Here is an 18,349-nt window from a genome sequence, read left to right as displayed (position 1 = left end):
TTTGTATGATCTTCTACACATTCCTAATTCAGATACACATTTTGAGAAAAGGTCAATCCATCAAAATGCAGATTTGACACTCATCAAAATAAACGTGTTACTACACAATAACAAACTCCTCTCTGGCACTCAACAAAGCGTCTAACTCTAGTCGTGCCGCTGAAAACAAAGGTTAATATTCTGGAAAACCAGTCAGAAGGTGGAGCCGAGGGGCGCGTGCTGAAACCAAACACGCTGGGTGTAAAGTCCATCGACAGCAGCGGGTCGACTGTGTCACATTTTCAGTTATTTCCATATTTTTGTCAAATCATAATGGAGATTCCAGTGTATACACTAGATGCCTTTACTAATTTACCGTTCAAGGGAAACCCCGCGGCAATTTGTCCACTTACACATGTAAGTAAGATTGTAGGTTTATGTGACGACAGTAATGTCATAATGTAAACTTGTATGGCTGTTATGGCTTAAAAGATATCAAGACATTGAAGTGTCGACTGTGTCAACGTGTATTCAGTTGTTTGTTCAAGGATCAGACTGCTTCACTTATCGATTAATATGATATTTCAGGCAGTAAGATTCACCAGTTTGAGTTGTTCATACGCCACATTATTACACAATTTGTTGTAAAATAGACAGTTTAAGCATTTACATTTTTTCATCATATGCTATCTGCATGTACCTCAGTGTATAATGATTGCATGTCTAAACAAAACATGTGTATGTATACTGTATGTGTTTCTAACAGGAACTGAGAGAAGACTTGTATCAGAGGATAGCAGCAGAGATGAACCTGTCAGAAACAGCTTTTATCACCAGGATTGACCCCTCTGACAATTTTACCACAGGTCAGATAACATTGGGTTTAATATATATATATATATATATATATCTATATATATATATATCTATATATATATTTTTATGATTGACTAACGCTACCAGTTTAGATTGGTGATATGGGTTCAACAGAAATGCACCATTCTGGGCAGGGTATTAGTTCTTATAATTAAAGCCAGTGTTTTTACAAGACCTTACCAATCAATGCACAAGCTATGCCTTGTTATCGAAGCTGTTTGGATGTGGAGAAAAAAAGGGGTGCAAGACATACCTGCTATTGGCCAATAGAATAGAGCTTCAATGGTCATCAGTGTCCAATGTGCACAGTTAATCCGTGAGGATATGTACTCGACGAGGAAAGTGCAGGTTTTATCAGCAAGTTTGGACAATCCTCACTTACTGTTTATGTCTTCACTTTAGGATTTGTTTGGAAAATCAAGGCAAGCTGATGAGACTCAAACATTAACAGATTCAATTTATAACACTGATTGAAGCTGTTGCTTTAATAAAGTCCAAATACACATTAATCATTGCAGGTAATCAAGTGGCTATAACGACAAGTCACACCCTAGTTTAAGATATTCTGGTTGCAGACAAAAAGACAGTTTATTGTGCTAGTTTTGCCTCTGCGTTCAGGGAAAAAAAAAAAAAACACCTTTCCTGAGCAGTCTGACTGGTACAATTGTTGGTAACTGGAAGTACAATGCAATGAGCTCGTAGTTAAAAACACAGTGTGCAGATACAACTGCACAGAGAGGAATGTCAGTGCCATTCACACACAGGCATATATATATATATATATATATATATATATATATATATATATATATATATATATATATATATATATATATAAATAATCTTAATAATCTTAATTGGTCTCCTTGGGTAAACATTTTGCGAAGCAGTTACTGATTGTACACATTAAAACAACAAGTCTGCATTAAAGCTAACTTTGCTAAATTTGAAGCAACCCATTAACCATGTGATTAACAGGATCCAGGTTCAGACTTCGATGGTTCACACCAACCACAGAAGTGAATCTGTGTGGTCATGCCACTCTGGCCTCCGCAGCGGTGCTGTTCAAGCATAAGAGTAAGTTAGAAAACAATCCACAGTACAGCTAGATGAAATACATGATAAAATATTGTTAGTTAACATATCCACATTAGCCAGTTACATGTGCCCTTAAGTAAACCGAGCACGCCAGCCTGTGAGGATAATTTTCGATGTGTATTTATTATGTCCATTAGAGAATGTGAACCATAAACTGGTGTTTGAGACCAGGAGTGGAGATCTGGCAGTCACTGAGCAGGGGGAAGGGTACACCATGGACTTTCCTCTCAACCCACCCACCCAGGAGGTACATTGTGTGATCAAACAAACACATCAGGACAATACAATAGGTTCAACAATTATTTGTCTCAAAATATGTATTTATATCAAGTGACGGCTACATTGTTTGTATCTGGAAGGCTATGAGGAATGAAAACATTACCAACACTATGCAACTGAATTTGGAATTTATATAATATATAATTACATTTTATCAAACACACCCTCCGAGTCCTTTCCATTTCAACATCAATACTATTCATTCTTCATTGCCCACAATACCAAGACGTCAATTATTATCACATTAAGAAAACTGCTTTTGTGAAAACTACAAACATCTCATACTAATGTAACATACAGCTGCAGTTTGGGTTAACATAACTAAAACTTGCACTAGTACTGCAAGGTTTACCAAAAGGCATTTTTCAATAACTAAGTATTTTCAAAGACAACAAAACGCTATTATTCCAATAGATTTTCTTTCCATTTTCTTAGGATGCCGAGGAGTTCAGAGACCTCATCAAGGTCAGTAAGCGGCCTTCTCTTTCTGTGAAATCATGTCTTAAAGTAGACTCCTGCTTCACTGTCTACATGAACATCTCTATACTATAAAGTATTTGCCAGTGTGCTTACATCCCTGTGTGTGCATGCTTAACTGTTTTTTCTCTTGCATGTGGGATAAAGGCTGCAGTTGGAAACCACCCAATCCAGGATGTTTATCTTAGCGCCAACACCAAAAAACTAATGGTTCGACTGGCTGACAGCTGTGACAGGTACCAATAAAGCGTGCACACGCACCTAAATCCCTCACTTGTGTCTTGCCAGGATTGTTTGGGACTGTGTGACTTATGTGCTAAATGTGTGCTTTATGCAGGTCAGTTCTAACCAGTCTGAAGGTTGACCCTGTTGCTCTCCAGAGCAGTGAGACAAGTGGAAGAGTCAAAGGACTAATCCTCACCATGAAAGGTAAGAGCTCAAAACTAGTGAGACAAAGGGGGGTGGGGGCTTGTTGGACATCTTCATGACTTGTTGACCATATGCAGTAATTATGTAGTGATACCAGTTAAAACATGCAGTCTTTAAGGAAATCAGTGACAGTTGTTTGTTGCCTAAACTGACATGATAAACCCTTTATTAGTTTGCCGATATGTAGCATAAATCCACTGAAGGCGTCATGCCCAATAGCCAACACATAAGACATTTTAACAGAACACTGTTGCGACTGTGGGACCCTGTGGAAAAACTACAAGCCGTCGTTAATCAAATTGTCATTCTTTATCTGCCAACAGGATCACCGGATAACCAGCCTGGATACGACTTCTACTCCAGATACTTTGCTCCATGGAATGGCATCCCTGAGGATCCAGTCACTGGTAGCTAATGCCAATACTACTACTACTACTACTACAACTAGTGATGTGTCCTTTCGTGTCGAGGCTTCGATGCGTGTGTCGAGTAATCCAGATAGATTTTGGTGAAGCGCGTATCGAGGCTTGTGTCGATGACGTATGCGGTGACGTTCGAAGCCTCGCGAGCCGGCCGTACCACGTGACTGATTCAAAAAATAGTTTGTGGGTTTGCCGTGCGATTTGAAATATAAGAGGCAGAGAAACTCAATGGATTCCCCCCCTTCCTCTCTGTAACCAGCTTCATGTGTGCCTGTGAAAGGCTATTTTATAAAGCAGGCGAAATAGTCTCAAAAAGCCCAGAACAGTGGAAAAGTTCTTATTTTTAATTTAAAAAAATTGGACACATTAACAAGCGGAGCTGAGGCTTGAAACACCGATCCTCTGACTGAAAGTCAGATATTCTAACCACTGACCCACAGTCACATCACAAGCCTCTCCCAATTTGTTTCGAGTTTTGATTTTGACCCCGCCAATATATCATAAAGATAGACACAATATTAATAAGTTAATAATTGATGTATTGGCGTCACAAACATAATTTATTCCATTTAAAGCTTCACACACCAAAGCCATGGTGTCGTTATGATCACTCTGCCTGTTTTACATCTATTGTCCACTTGGTGGCGCAGTAGAGCAAATGAAGCTCCATGAAGCTCCGGTACATGAGCGAACCAATTGGATGGAAATCTTCAATGCTTCAGGAAGCTTCATCTCGCCATCACTAACTACAACTACACTCAGTTGCCAGACATTCAGTCTTTGTTGGGTTACAGAGTGTGGGATATTATGTTGCAATTTGTTTAAATGGTCAGGTACTTTCTAATCCAAAACATTTAAAAAAAAACAAACAGGTACTGGCAAAAATACCAAAACATGTAGTAACAGGTACAGCGCTCACGCAGTAAAGATGTCTTTTGTGTCCCTGCAGGTTCTGCCCACACCGTGCTGGGCAGCTACTGGTCTAAGAAGCTGGGAAAGAATAAAATGCTGGGTAATTAATTAAACTAATTCCTAATTGATCTAATCAGCAACTTCACTAACTCTAAATCAATGCAATTAAACTAAGCCAGAGGCCACGTCTTTTTGTGCGATTAACTTGATACCGGGTGTGATTTTCTCATTAGAAAACAGATACTGACACTCGTTTTATCCCTTCTGTGTTTGTGTAGCTTACCAGTGCTCCAGTCGAGGCGGAGAGCTGGAACTAGAAGTGAGAGACGACGGAAGAATCAATATATCTGGACAGTCCGTCACTGTGCTGCAGGGAACTATCACACTATAGCCACAGCCACTTATAAGCTCGGAGGGTTGGGGATGATGAGTCATTATGTATCCACACAGGCTTTGCACCATATGATTTTAAAAAAATAAGAGAAAATAAAAACAAACCAATTTCAATAAACGGGTTATTGTCCAGACTGCTCACTCTAATACTGAAACATCACTAACCGCAGAAACATACTAAAGGATGGACAAAACATCTCACGCTTTGATAGTATTGGTATTATTTATTTTCATATCGCAAAAGCAAAAATCTAAGTATGAACAAAATAGACATAAAACATGTAAAATCAGAGGTTGTATAGGTTTTCCAACTGCACTAATAATTAAAAACGTAATCACTAGTTAAATGATCATAGATCAGCAGCATTAAATCACATTAGAGCAGAATTTATTTCCTTCTAAATTGTGTTTTCCTACGTATTCCTAGAGTTTTAACAGGTTCTCATACCAAGTAGCTTCCTTTATAGTCTTTCTGTCTTCTCTTTTTCCTTTTTCTGTTACCAACAGTATAATGTTAACTGATGAATAAAGAAAAACAGATTATTTATATACGCCAGTTTTGAGTTTCAATTCCGTACTGTCAGTGTGGTCCATTCAAAGATTAAAACAGTACTGATGATGCAATATTTCTATATTGCAGAAACATATATTTTAAGTCTGTATGAAGTCCAGTGATTTACATTTGAGCCACTGAACAAGAAATGAAACACAGCAATAACCTCATCTTTTCTACAATACTTGAGGTTTGAGCTGCAACAAAAGACATTGATTTGGTCGATAAAAAATAATTAAAAAAAAAAAAAAATCAATTAAATTTACTGTAAAATAGTTCACTTTTCGGTTTAAAGTCTAAAGGTTTCATCCTTAAGGCCGTGTTTCAGTTCCCTGATAGACCTTCCTGAGCTTATCCGACTGTTGTAGCTGATTCAGTGACTTTTACTTTTACTTTTACTGACAGTGTCCCTTCTAAAGCCTACGGGTTATTTAGGTGTAATATAGTACAATCTGTATATCCAATTACAGGCCATAAAATCCTTGTGAGGACGTACAAAAAAATAATAAGAGGTTGGGCTTTAACATGAAGTGATAGGCAGTGACTATAGGCTGCAAATACCACTGAGACTTTTAGCAATATTATTTTTCCCAAAAGATGGACAGGACAGCAATGATTCTGATCCCACCCTTCAGATCATTCAGTGCAGTTTGCAGATTGGAATAAAATCTCTGACTGATGAGGTGATCCACAGGTGACAGACAGGTGACCTTGAAGCACCACGTGGCTCCATAGACCATCACAGGGACATGCATGGTAAGGCCTTGTGTGCAGCTGGGGGGAGCTGGACAATGTGAAGTAAGGGTTCAGGAAAAACTTTTCTTCTCTATGTATTCTGCGTCTACAAAGACGACATGCAACAAGAACACAGATAGCCACACAATAACCACACAGCCATTAAAAAATGGCTTAGAAGCAGTCTTGTAGCCTCCGCCACCATTTGCAATAAATTACTAGAGTTAATGCAAACAGTACTCCCATTAAAGATTATTTAGTAATTAAAGGATATCATGTTCTCTCGCTGCAGGTGGTTGAGTAGCTTCTCCACAGGTGCGTAGCGTCGTAGCGTTGTGATGGACCCCACCATCAGCAGCTTGTGTTTAGCCCTGGTAATGGCTACATTGAGGCGACGCCAGTCTTTCAACAGTTCTCCTAACTGTGAAAGGAGACGCAGCAGAGAAGCAGGTCAGGGTCACCGGATCATTTGCTAGTTCACTGATGCAGAGATTAAGGCTGAGAGAAGACAGGACGAGTCAAAAAAAGGCTGAGAGAAGACAGAACGAGTCAAAAAAAAAGGCAATGGAAGAGAAACACTTACATTTCCTTCCTCTGCAGTGCTCCTGACAAAAGAAAAAATTATCAGACTTTTGTCCCGTCCTTGGTATCTATCCACTGTATTCACCTCCACACCAGTGAAAGCAGAGGACTGCAGCAGAGCAGAGATACTCTTTAACTGCTGCCTGTAGGGGGCAATAACTCCTATATCACTGGGCTTACACCCTGCCTGAAGAAAGTAAAATAAGCAGGGGTTAGTACAATAAGTAGCTCCACCAATTATTACTATATCCGCCCCCACTGTATTAAGAACACTTCATGACCCTAAGAATTATGTCAAGACTTTAAAAACACACTGTATTATTCCATAAATACACATCAATGCATGCAACTGATGTACCTTCATCAGCAGTGAAAGTAACCGGTGTATGAGAGCAGCCTCGGTGTGATTGCTAACGCCTCCCTTCTCCACAGACTCCAGTGCTGGCACCTAAAGGAGAAAAACAAGATGTAGACCAGAACACCTCCATTGTCTTACTCACAACAATCTTATTTCACATAAATAACTTTCTTCGCCTGTTAAGGTAGCGGACTTCCTTCCTTGACCTTTCATGAGGAAGCAGACCTAATAAAATATGTGTCAATCATCGTAGCTAATAATAGGTAAAAACTTGGCTAGTAAAACATTGGCGTGCACTTTCAACCAACCATGGAGCAATCTAGGAAACAAACAGGGCTGCTGGGCAACAATGTGGCATGTATCCAAGCCAGGTCGTGCTGTGGATGAGCCTTAGAGTAGGAACTAAGCTCCAACTGAACAGAGAGCAGGAAGGGCAGGGTGAGCAGGGCTGTGGCCGTCCTCTCTGATCCACACTCAAGCCGGCCCTCATACATCAGGGAGTTACTGAGAGACATTATCTGCCTAAAAACACAGATCACACACACACACAGTTTATTATAGAGTGATGGGAATGCTTTTATTGTGCTTGTGAATAAGAGTTAAAATGCCATTTGAATGTTCTTGGATGAGCTCATAGTGTTGTCTGTGTGTAGGTTTACCTATTCATCCGGTACTGTACATTGAGTTGCACCACTGCTTCACTATGGAGCTCTAGACGCTTAAAAAGACTTTCGTCCATCCCAAGTGACCTAGAGGAAAAAGAATAATTACCGAACTGATATTTCTATTGACGTTATTCTCACTTTACATTCATTACCAAAATGACCCTGCATTTCCTATTTGTTTTACCATCATGAAGACAAATAACTACAATAACTGCACTAGAGGAATACTTCACCTTTATCATAAACATTTGTCATGACTTACTCAACTTAGTTTTTTTTCAAACGCCTCCACAGTGAACGGAGAATCCAAAAGTGAAAATCCTTGATGAATGGAGTGGATAAATGGAGGCCTTGTTTAGCAGAAAAACTAAATCAAAACTTCCTTTATACAACTCATGCAGTATAGTCAAAGTATAGTTTATCCTGTCGTACACTCAGCACTTCCCAAACAAGCATTTATCTCCAAATTTTACTACTTAAAAACACTTCCGCCACTCCCGTCTCCCGAGAGTCTGTTCATACAGCAAAAGTCGTGTCTTGCTGTTGTTAAATCTGGCCTCTATTTACTTAAATTTAGGGCTGCAACAACGAATCGATAAAAATCGATTATCAAAAGTGTTGGCAACGAATTTCATTATCGATTCGTTGTGTCGCGCGATTATTACGTCGGGCAATAAGTCGCGGAGAAGAAAAAAAAAGAGCGGAGCAGAGCAACTGGCCGGCCAGCGTTTCTGAGATTGGAGTGAGACACGAGAAAAGCTGAGGTTGTGATGTTCTCAAAAATAGAAGATCTTTGACAAGTCGAGTCTTGGCCAATCAGCGTCTTCATGTTCCTCAAACTAGTTTTTAATGGAAGCTAGTCAGCTTGCTATCGCGTTAGCTAACGTGTTTGGGTTGTGTATTGTCGTTAAAGTTACTTTATGTTCCGTTACAGTTCAGTCTTGCTTGTAAAAAAACGTAACGTGATGAAACATGCCGTCACCCACCGGTCTGGTTCAGTTCACCAGTCACTCGTCAACGTTAAACCGGCGGATCTGGCTGCAGGTTTTTTGTTTTTTTTTACTCAAAGTAGAATGAAGCAAATCACGTCGTTGGGCTTAGCCAACAACGTGACGTCGTGGTCATAAGAGACCCAGAATGAAAGAGTTTAAGGAAGAGGACGCTCTATATGGAGCAGTACAGCTTCTCTCTGTCCCAGTATTTCATACATATTGATAAAGCAGGGTATGTAAATGCAGCCTCTGGAGGGATCAATTACAGTACAAAGGGCTCACATTTGGCAGATGTAAAGCATAGATGTGTATGTTTTTAGTGTTAGTCCATTTTATTGTTTTAATTAACAGCTCAGGGATGTTCAAGGAGAAACCTGTTTGTGCACTTTCTGAAGATGTTTTGCACTGTCACTTCTGTTTTTGAATAAAGGGTTGGAAATTAACGCTTTTTTGATAAAAACAGGGCTCTCAAGTGTCACGCATTGAGCGTGACTGTCACGCATTTCGGTCTTAAGTCACACCCTCCCGCCACACATCGTATTTCTCACGCTGAAAAAAACCTCTAAGCTATTTAATGTGCCGCAGCGCGCAAACATGACCTGGTCGCGCTGCCCTCACCATGGAGGAATCAAGCGCGTCTCCCCGAATCCCCTGCCAATCAATAAAAAGAAATGGGCGACACGAATAGCCAATCAGAAAAGCGTATCTGTTGTATCTGGGTGAAATGTAGTCCCGGCCGTGCCTTTTTTTTCAATAATTCAAGGTAACACAGGGTGAATAAATGATAATTAATTCACATTTTAAGGGTGAAGTGTTCCTTTAGCCCACTAGTTTTGATTTTATCATTCTATCAACATATACCTCATCTACACACTTTACCTCGCCTCCTGATTTTGTACTATTGGTGGCAGCTGTTGGTGATCTCCCACCAGGACAAATCTCTTGGCATAGAACAGGGGTCCCAGACAGATAGGCTGGCTGATCTGTGACGCTTCGTCTACTATGCAGAAATCAAACCGGCGACTTGTGAAAATGGGATGCTTGATGCCCATACACGTGGTTGCCACTACCAGCTAGACAGAGAGAAAATCGGTTTTGAATGGTAAGATATTATCTCATTTTATACAAATGTTGTTAAGTTACAATATCAACAAGTTTCTTTATGCAGAAAAAAAAAAAAAGTGAAAATGTTGATTTCAGAGTCTATAAATTAGTCGAAGTTGTTGCAATTATGATATTCCACAACCTAACGCCTCACCTCCTTGTTATAAAGCTGTTCCAACTCTGACAGAGTATGAACTCCCTTCTTTTTGGCACTTTCCTCTGTATAGGGCAGGATGTCTGGATGAACCTGGAGAGGCCGGCAGAAAACAGGAGAGGAATCAGTCAGAGGAAAAAAGAAAAAAAAAAACAAAACACAAGAGTTGAAGACATTGGATGTTCTAAAATGTTAATTTATTTGTTCAGCTATTAAATAATTTAAATACAGATTAATCCATCGCCCAAATGTTTATTGTATACATTTAATAGTGATTTGTGCTTTAATGCAAATTATTATTATTATTATTATTATTATTATTATTATTATTATTATTATTATAAGAGAATGGAATAACCTTTTTTTTTTTTTTTTACAGAAAACAAAATGTGGGAAGTGAATGCTTATTTTCTATGCTGTACTGAACACATTGAATAACATCAAAATATAGTGCACCTTCTGCCCCTGCCCAAGACGCAGAAACCCAACCCGGAAGCGCTTTAGCTTCAGCAGGATGTTGTCAACAGCAGAGTGGGTGTAGCTGGTCAGCAACACGCTGAACCCACATGCGTGAAGGATGCGAACCTGAGAGAAAACGTGAGGAAGAGCAAGAAGGAAAGAGAACGGTGAAGAGAGGGGGTTAGAGTTCTGGTCTCACTTGGAGTAGATAATGTTAATTTATGGTTCAGGTGAGGTTTTTAAAGCATGGTGAGAAGTTTACCAGGGTGCAGATGGTTGTGGTTTTGCCCGTGCCTGGCATGCCAACAATCAGTGTGTAGTCTTTAGATAACAACACCTTCTTCATGGCCTGCTTCTGGGGTTTGTTTAGACCTGGACACACACACACACACACACACACACACACACACACACACACACGCACACACGCACACACGCACGCACGCATTAAAACCAAACCTGAACAATAATAGGTTCATTGTTAGAACATTTTCTATTATTGATTTAAGTGTGAAACTACAACTACGCAACTGTGCTAAACTTAGTTTGTAGTATTGTCCCACACAAAAAGAATGGCAGAATACAATTGAATAAAGGAAAGGAGATAAGAAAGAAAACGAGACAAAGGCAGAGTGGAGAAACAGAGCAGCGTGGCTTTGTCACCTTTGAGGATATTGGCCACAGTGTCCTTAGCCTCTCTTGGCAGAACAGAACTGAGGTTGTAAATAAACTCTGGACGACGAAGGTCAACAACCAGCTCCCTCAGGCGATCACTGCACAAATATAAAATGTTTGAGGCTATTGTTTTAATTGTTAATTTCCTCCGAGCAACAGGTAGATTTTGCCATTAGATACATTCTTTGTATTTTACTGTAGCTACCTGTCCTGACAGTTTTCCATAAGCCTGGAGAGATTGGTGAGATGAGTGCTGAGGCCCACCACACCTTCATCCCCGTCCAATCGAAACAACACACCACTAAACTTGGACAAGTCTCTATAAAACACATTATACAACAAAGCGTGTGTAAATCGAATGAGTGACTTCAACTGAGCAGCTGTTACAACTAGCTGTCCTGTAGTTTTCTTTTGGTTGAAACACTTCAGATGGCAGTTACATATACTGTATGTTGGTTTGTTCTCACCTGTCCAGAGTGCAGCTGATCGATGTCTCGCTGACCTCACGCAGGTATCCTGTTGCCAAACCAACCAGTCGACCTGTCTGGTCACTGACAACAATGCGATCCCCGCTGGCCAAACTGCTGCTGGCCAAACCCTCCTGTGGCACCACGCTGCTTCGCTGGAAACGATGGAGGAAAACCCCTTCAGACTGCACGGTCACTGGCCCACTGACCTGCACGTTCCCCACACAGCTCCCATTCTTCTCACTAGCAACACAGGTCAGATGAAACAAGTACTGTGTATTAACTGATCCATACAGTATGAAGGGTCTTATTCTTTACACACGTTTTGGTATCCAATATTGGATTTTACATTACTGAGAGTGTTTACATGTCTAAATTTGAGCGGACCGATTTTTACCTCTCCTCAGCCGTCTGAAGCCACACACGCTTTCGGCCATTCTTGGCCTCCATGCTGGCAGCCTCAAGGCAGCAGAGCAGCAGCCAATGAGAGAAATAGCTTAGTTGTGGTGAGATCAGGTGACCCGTCTCCTGCTGTAGGAAGTCACGCACAACATCCTCGCAGTCGTCTGCAGCGCTGCCATTGACCGCCCTGAAGGACGGGTGTTGAGAAGAAGGAAAGAGGGATGATAAGAGAGGAAGTGGTGAGAAACTAGGACAAGATAGATAGAATGAGCTCCATAAAACAATTTAATCTAACCATTTCTGTATTAATAGATTATTGTATACAAACAAACAGTTCACTGATAAGTTGAATAAAAATCATAATGTTTACAATTTCCATGGCTGCAACATGAGTTCAAAAAGTTACCTTTCATATAAAGCACAGTTTCTCTTCTGAGGACAATACTGGCAGGTTTGTCTGTCGGTCAGGATCTCAGGAAGTTTAGACAACCGGCTCCGCTTGGCTTCTTTCTCCACACAGTTGTGAATGTGATGAACCAGGGTGTTCCTCAGCTTCAGCAGCTCTGAGACAAACAGAGTTCAGCAATAAAGCGATGGCAGAGATGCTGCTGTGAAATAATGTAATAAGACTAGGCTCCTTCTTCTTTGTTTTCACTGCAGCATCGTGTTGTGGTTCAAACATACACAATGTAGTTGAAGGGAGACTGTAAATGTGTAAAATAAATAACACATTTATACAAGATTATATAGTCCAATAACAATATGTACTATATCGACTTATCATCCAAGATATGGACACAATAGAATAAACAGCAGGGTTTTCGCTAGTATTATTCAATTTGCACATTTTTGTTAAGAGTTGATATTATTTTGGTTGTGTTTTTTTTAACGTTTTCATTATTTAGAACATCATATATGTTGTTTTACATTCCAATTCCTGAATATCTTTAAAAATTAAAAGTACATTTTTCTTTTAAAGGGTGTACTGTAATTTTAATATTATTATGTCAGCAGCACAAAATAGACTTAAGAAAATAGTATATCGCAGATATTTCTGGGACAATATATCGGCCTACTAAATGACTTATCCTGACAGGCTTCAGATTCTACAATTATTAATGATATAAAATAATATTTTGAAAAATATGTTGATAGGAATGTTTAAAACTGTTGTTGGGCCAGTTGGTCGAGCTCTTGTGGGAGCACTGTACCTCTGCGGTCCATGTGGCTGGCCACTACAGGGTGCATGTTGCCAGTCTTGAGGTAAAGCAGGAGGCCAGCTTCAGAGTTGTATCTCTCCAAGCTCATCAGAGTGTAAAGAATCACCTACACACAGAAAGACACTTGTATTTGGACATCTTGAAAGTAGACTTGATTCAATTTGCGTACATCAGCGTCAACCTGCCTTTTCCATTGACCCCACCCGTCTACGTATGCGCGTCTACTGAGTTGAGCCCGCTGTGGTCCACCAACCTGACTGCGATGTTCTATCGAGTTGGACTCCTTTCCAGTTTTCAGCTCCAGGGGTACAGTCCTCTCCTCCGACGTTCTGTGACTGCCGCTTCTTGGCTTTTGAATTTGAACCCGCGCCGTTACATCAATTTTCCCTTTCAGACCAAATCTCGGTGACCACACATTCTCTTCTATATCTACCAGCTCTGCTACAGTGACAAAAGTTGAGGAGTCCTGACATCTGCTCGGAGGTCTGCTGTTGCTGAGTTCATCAAGAGAGAGATGGTGTGAATACGGTTTTCGTTACTTTAAAGAGCCGTTTATATGTCCGTTTTAGGTAATTAGACTTTTGATATTTGTTAGACAGATTAATACAAGATATGGACAAAAAAATAAAAAAAGTCAGGTCGAACAGCTAATTAAGTTTTGTTTGCAAATCTTTAGAGCTCCGTGTGTATACATACATTTTTAAGTTGATGGCTTTTGGTGTTGGGGAGCTCAGGTACTCCTTTGCCCAATGTTCCAGTGAGGGCAGATAATCATGCAGTTCCTGCTTCATCTCTTCCTGGGTTACACCCAAACTGTACCTAGAGATTAATGGACAAAACACAAACATAATAAACCAAAGAATATGCACACAAACATGAAGTGGACACATCACATGAAACACATTGTTAAATATACCAGAAACATTCCCAAATATTTACACACATGAACAGGTTTGTGGCACCATGTAAGGACTAGGTTGGGACGCACAGGTAGGGTGCAGGAGATTGTATTAGCATCGCCAACAGTTATATGTGCAGTACACCTTTGAGCCACATGGGGGAGCCTGAATGTTCCTTTTGTTCTGATAATTGTAGCCTATTCATAGCATTGCATCTAATGAGGGAGGGTATAACCTGACCACTTACATGTCTCCCAGGTACTGAGGACGACACAGGGCTTGGTCAGCCATCTTAGACAGTGTCTCTAAAGAAAATTCTTTGGCTGTAGCTGCTCTCTGGAAGACTTCATGGACTATGGTGCCGTTCAGCATTTGCTTTGAGCCCCCGTCAAAACTCTGCATCACGGAAAACAGAAAGAACAGGAGAAGGTAAAGAATAGCATTGTGTGTGAGAGTGTACTGGCCATTTCAAGATAAAATAGGAAAAAATACACAATCGACAAACATAAAAACGGGTACTGATATTAGTAAAGATTTTTACCTTGAACATATCTCCTAGTACTGCACGTCTCATGCAACGGATGGAGTTAGAGATGCTGGTACCTGAGATGAGACTATCAGGTAGTAAAACCAGGAAGCCCTGCTCCCTGCCCACTACCCAGGATCCGTCATCAGAGCAGCCCTCTAGATGCACCACATCGCCACAGAAAACAGGCGTGATTTCCCTGGAAATACAAAAAGAATGATCATTTTATACGGATAAGATGACAGAGACACAAATATAATGAAAACAAAAACACTGTACATAATGAATGTGAAAATTCAGCGCTACTTTCACAAATCCGGGCTTTGTGGGGAGAAGTTTGATGTATAGCACAATTATAAATAAGTAATTGAATAACAATGTAAACAGGACAGAAGACACAAGGCATTACCATCCATCTTTCAACAGACACGTTTCAGTTGGATGTAGAGATTTGGAGCATGAGATGGTCAGTGTTTTGAGGCCAGGCCTCTCCTCCACATCTAAAACCCAGTAGCGGTTGTTTAGGCCTCCAGAAAGGATCACATGGTCTGGCACCTTACTGTTTGAACAGAGAAGACATATTATATATGGATGCATTATTTTAATTTTTTTAATCAGCTGCCATGCATCATTTCTAAAAATCTGAATTAATTTAAACACCTGCCTACATAATGATGAACTGACAGATTTTCAGCAGCTTATTGGTCACCAAGGTAGGTGCTTTAAGCTACATATACTCAGTGTTAAGCTCTCATATTTTAGTTAATCTTCCCCCTTAATTATTGACATGAGAGATTTGATCATTGCCTAAAACTCAAACTATGCAACACAATTATCCAAGCTAGTGTGTTCATGTGTCTCTCACCGTTTTTTTTTTGATTTATCCTCTGTGACTAGACCTTCACTATGATCCATATGCTCTGTAAACCAGCTCTCGTCCAACATGTCCTCCATAGGACACGATGACGTCATTCCTGTTTTGTTTTTTTGCAAAAAAGAAGTTAGCGGGGAAAGAAAGGGTTGTAAAATAAAGCTGCATGTATATGGTAGTAATATATTATTAATACCATGAAGATGACATTCAATATACAATCATCAGGGATTCCATAGGATTGTTAAATAGCTTAAATCTGGTCTTTTCCTCATCTTAAAGGCTGCATTGTTGGTAGGAAATACCATGTTTTTAACTGAGGGCCCATCTCACGGACACTTTGCTGAGGAGAAAACCCTTTCAAACTCCATGATTTTCCAATGAAAGATACAATAATTGGACAAAAATAGTGATAGCTAATTATCTACAAAATATGTAGTAGGTGGCAATTAAAATTCCAACTCCATCAGCGTACCCCCAGATCGGTCCTGATGCGAAGCGGTGACATTGTGTCCGTCTACATTTGATGAGGTCATTGCTGTAGCTCCGGCCTTGTTACGGTCAATCTCTCCCCCCTTTGCACTTCTCTTCGTTGCAGGTGTGATAATTTGAGCACTAGGTTTGTGCCTGTGAGCAATAAGAGGGTGAGTTTCCTTCACCTCAGTTGCTTTCTGCTCTGTTATCACAGTAAAACCAGAATTTTTCTCATATTCATTTATCTTATCCTGGTGTTTTCTCTGTTCCCCAAAAGAGTTTTTGTTGTCATTGAAGACCACTTCAGTGCCTCTGCTGTGACTCTCCGACTGACCCTCTGACTGGTCCCTTGAAAAATGAGCCGTCTTCAAAATGCCAATCACAGGCCCAGCTACTGTGGGGCTGAGCACAGTTCTTTGTGTCTGTATATTGACATTTCTTGGTCTCTTGGCATTGTGAGACTCTTGAGGGCTGATGACTCTTTTAACGGAGACAGAACATCCCTCTTCCCGCTTGGTTCGTCTTCCCTCCTTAGTCATAACTCTCCGTGCACTCTGCCCTTTGGAGCGGGGACTACGACAGATGGGGGACAGCTGGCCGAGCTGCTCCAGGCTCGCCACCGCTCTGCTGGACTGGGGGCTCAGTCCAGCTGGATTTCTGGCAGAAGAAGGGGAAGCAAGCCTGATCTGACTGCTGGGGGTCTCAGGCACAGAGAGAAGCTCGGGCGAGGAGAGCAGGACGTTTTCAAGATCTCCAAGGACACTCCTCTTTAAGGGGGAATGGGGTCTGAATGCAGAGGTTTCACCATCTTTGATCAGAGGTTCAGTCCTGGCAAGCGCAGCGCCTGGGAATTTTGTGGAAGACGACAAGGCCTAAAACAAACACAGTAAAACGAGAATGTTGATACATTACATACAAATTTGTAGTAGTACACTGTTTATGTAAATAGAGAAATACAATAGTACATAGAAATGGAAAAGTTAAGAAAAGAGACAAGCAAGTAAATAACAGATGATAAACATAAGTAAAACAACAATATGATTAAATCAGTAACATCCTTGACCAAAACAACTTAAAGAAGTGTTTAAAAAGTTTGAGTTTAACAAGCAAAACGAAAAAAGGCACAGATGTCTTTTTCTGGTTTAAAAAAAAAAAAAACATTTATAGAAATGTACAGTTATAAGTTATGCATTGTTATTAACTTATGCGATTGTTGTTACCAGGTGAAATTAACAATATATATGGCTATCTATTTGGAAAATACATGTACATTACTAATTATTACTAATTTCGAAATGATCCATAATGACATTACGTATCAATACTAAGATGTGGTTTTGAAAGTCCCATCAAGACTTTTTTTTAAAAGGTTAAAATGCTGCAAATAAGAAAAAAGTACCTTCTGGTGGTTTTGAGAGGAAAAGAAGGACGAGATGTTCTTCTGCCCTGGCAGCTCAGGTGTCTGACAGAAACCACAAAGTAAACATTTACCAGCATTTCACTTGGTGCCATTTGTCTGTTGTCCAAAGAAACATCAGGTTCAAACAGAGCAGCACATTTTACATTTAAGACCGTAGAGAAAAGGGACTTGAGGAACCAAAACCTCACAACAAGGCATCAACAACCACGCATTGGTCAGCAATGAACTACTGGTAACAGCAATTTCAGTTTTTAAAACCTCAGTTGTGTGAAACGTCTCAATATAAATGTATGAATAAAGTGTTTTCTGGTTTCCTACTCCCTTGATATAAATTCATGAAACCAGACATAGACTCAACGGAGTGAATCAGAGACTGCGGACATAATAAACTATGACAGGTGCCACGTTTAACCGTTAACGTTATACTCTCTCATTACACTATACGTGTTTAAATCCTCGTCATGTTGCTGCTGCTGTTGTTGTTGTAGAAAAACAACAGCGAGGTGAGCGAAACCTTCAGTACTCACCTTGGTTTTCTTCAGTTTGGTCCTGTTCATGGTGGCAGATGAAACCACCACATGTGCGTGTACTTATGCGCGAGGTGACGTTAAATGAGCCGTTTATTAGCGATACCTTTCAGCTCATCAAACCACGGTGTCGTCACCTCACCGGAATCAGTTGACCGACACAGATATCCGAAGAGAGCATCGTCTGCTTAGTTTTGAACGACTCTACAGCTCCACAACCAGGATAATGTTGATGTATCTAATACTGTTAGCTAACGTTCATCTTCTGTGAAAACTACCGGACTGCTCCAACGTTTGAAGTCCTCTTTTTGATGCTCTTTCCTCGGTCTCTCCCAGTTTTCAAGATGTGGCGCCAAAGTTTAGCTTCGCGTAACGGAAATTACATCATTGCACTTCCGCCT

General features: G+C 40.3%; 2 protein-coding genes across 2 annotated transcripts; one reads left to right on the top strand and one right to left on the bottom strand.

Moving 5' to 3' along the window:
* Window positions 1–312: 312 nt before the first annotated feature.
* LOC306735075 (phenazine biosynthesis-like domain-containing protein 1) lies at window positions 313–4,863 on the top strand (the record flags this gene model as incomplete). Its single annotated transcript, XM_079216511.1, has 10 exons — window positions 313–396; window positions 746–845; window positions 1,834–1,932; window positions 2,091–2,200; window positions 2,668–2,697; window positions 2,857–2,945; window positions 3,047–3,138; window positions 3,462–3,545; window positions 4,510–4,572; window positions 4,751–4,863. The coding sequence occupies 10 exons, from the start codon at window positions 313–315 to the stop codon at window positions 4,861–4,863; spliced, it is 864 nt and encodes a 287-aa protein (XP_079072637.1).
* A 1,294-nt stretch (window positions 4,864–6,157) lies between these two features.
* Window positions 6,158–17,978, bottom strand: dna2 (DNA replication helicase/nuclease 2; the record flags this gene model as incomplete). The annotated part of the gene is made up of 25 exons (XM_079217365.1): window positions 6,158–6,202; window positions 6,419–6,574; window positions 6,737–6,922; window positions 7,094–7,183; window positions 7,402–7,615; window positions 7,753–7,842; window positions 9,630–9,823; window positions 10,009–10,101; window positions 10,465–10,593; window positions 10,730–10,839; window positions 11,131–11,240; window positions 11,348–11,461; window positions 11,610–11,852; window positions 12,007–12,198; window positions 12,418–12,574; window positions 13,223–13,337; window positions 13,485–13,725; window positions 13,928–14,050; window positions 14,378–14,526; window positions 14,672–14,855; window positions 15,066–15,215; window positions 15,522–15,630; window positions 16,003–16,873; window positions 17,401–17,463; window positions 17,949–17,978. The coding sequence occupies 25 exons, from the start codon at window positions 17,976–17,978 to the stop codon at window positions 6,158–6,160; spliced, it is 4,158 nt and encodes a 1,385-aa protein (XP_079073491.1).
* Between the last annotated feature and the right edge of the window lie 371 nt (window positions 17,979–18,349).

This window comes from Taurulus bubalis, assembly GCF_910589615.1.
Source record: "Taurulus bubalis genome assembly, chromosome: 4".
In the NCBI taxonomy this organism is placed as follows: Eukaryota; Metazoa; Chordata; class Actinopteri; order Perciformes; family Cottidae; genus Taurulus; species Taurulus bubalis.
Note: the sequence above shows the minus strand (reverse complement) of the source record. Positions and strands in the feature narration are given on the sequence as shown.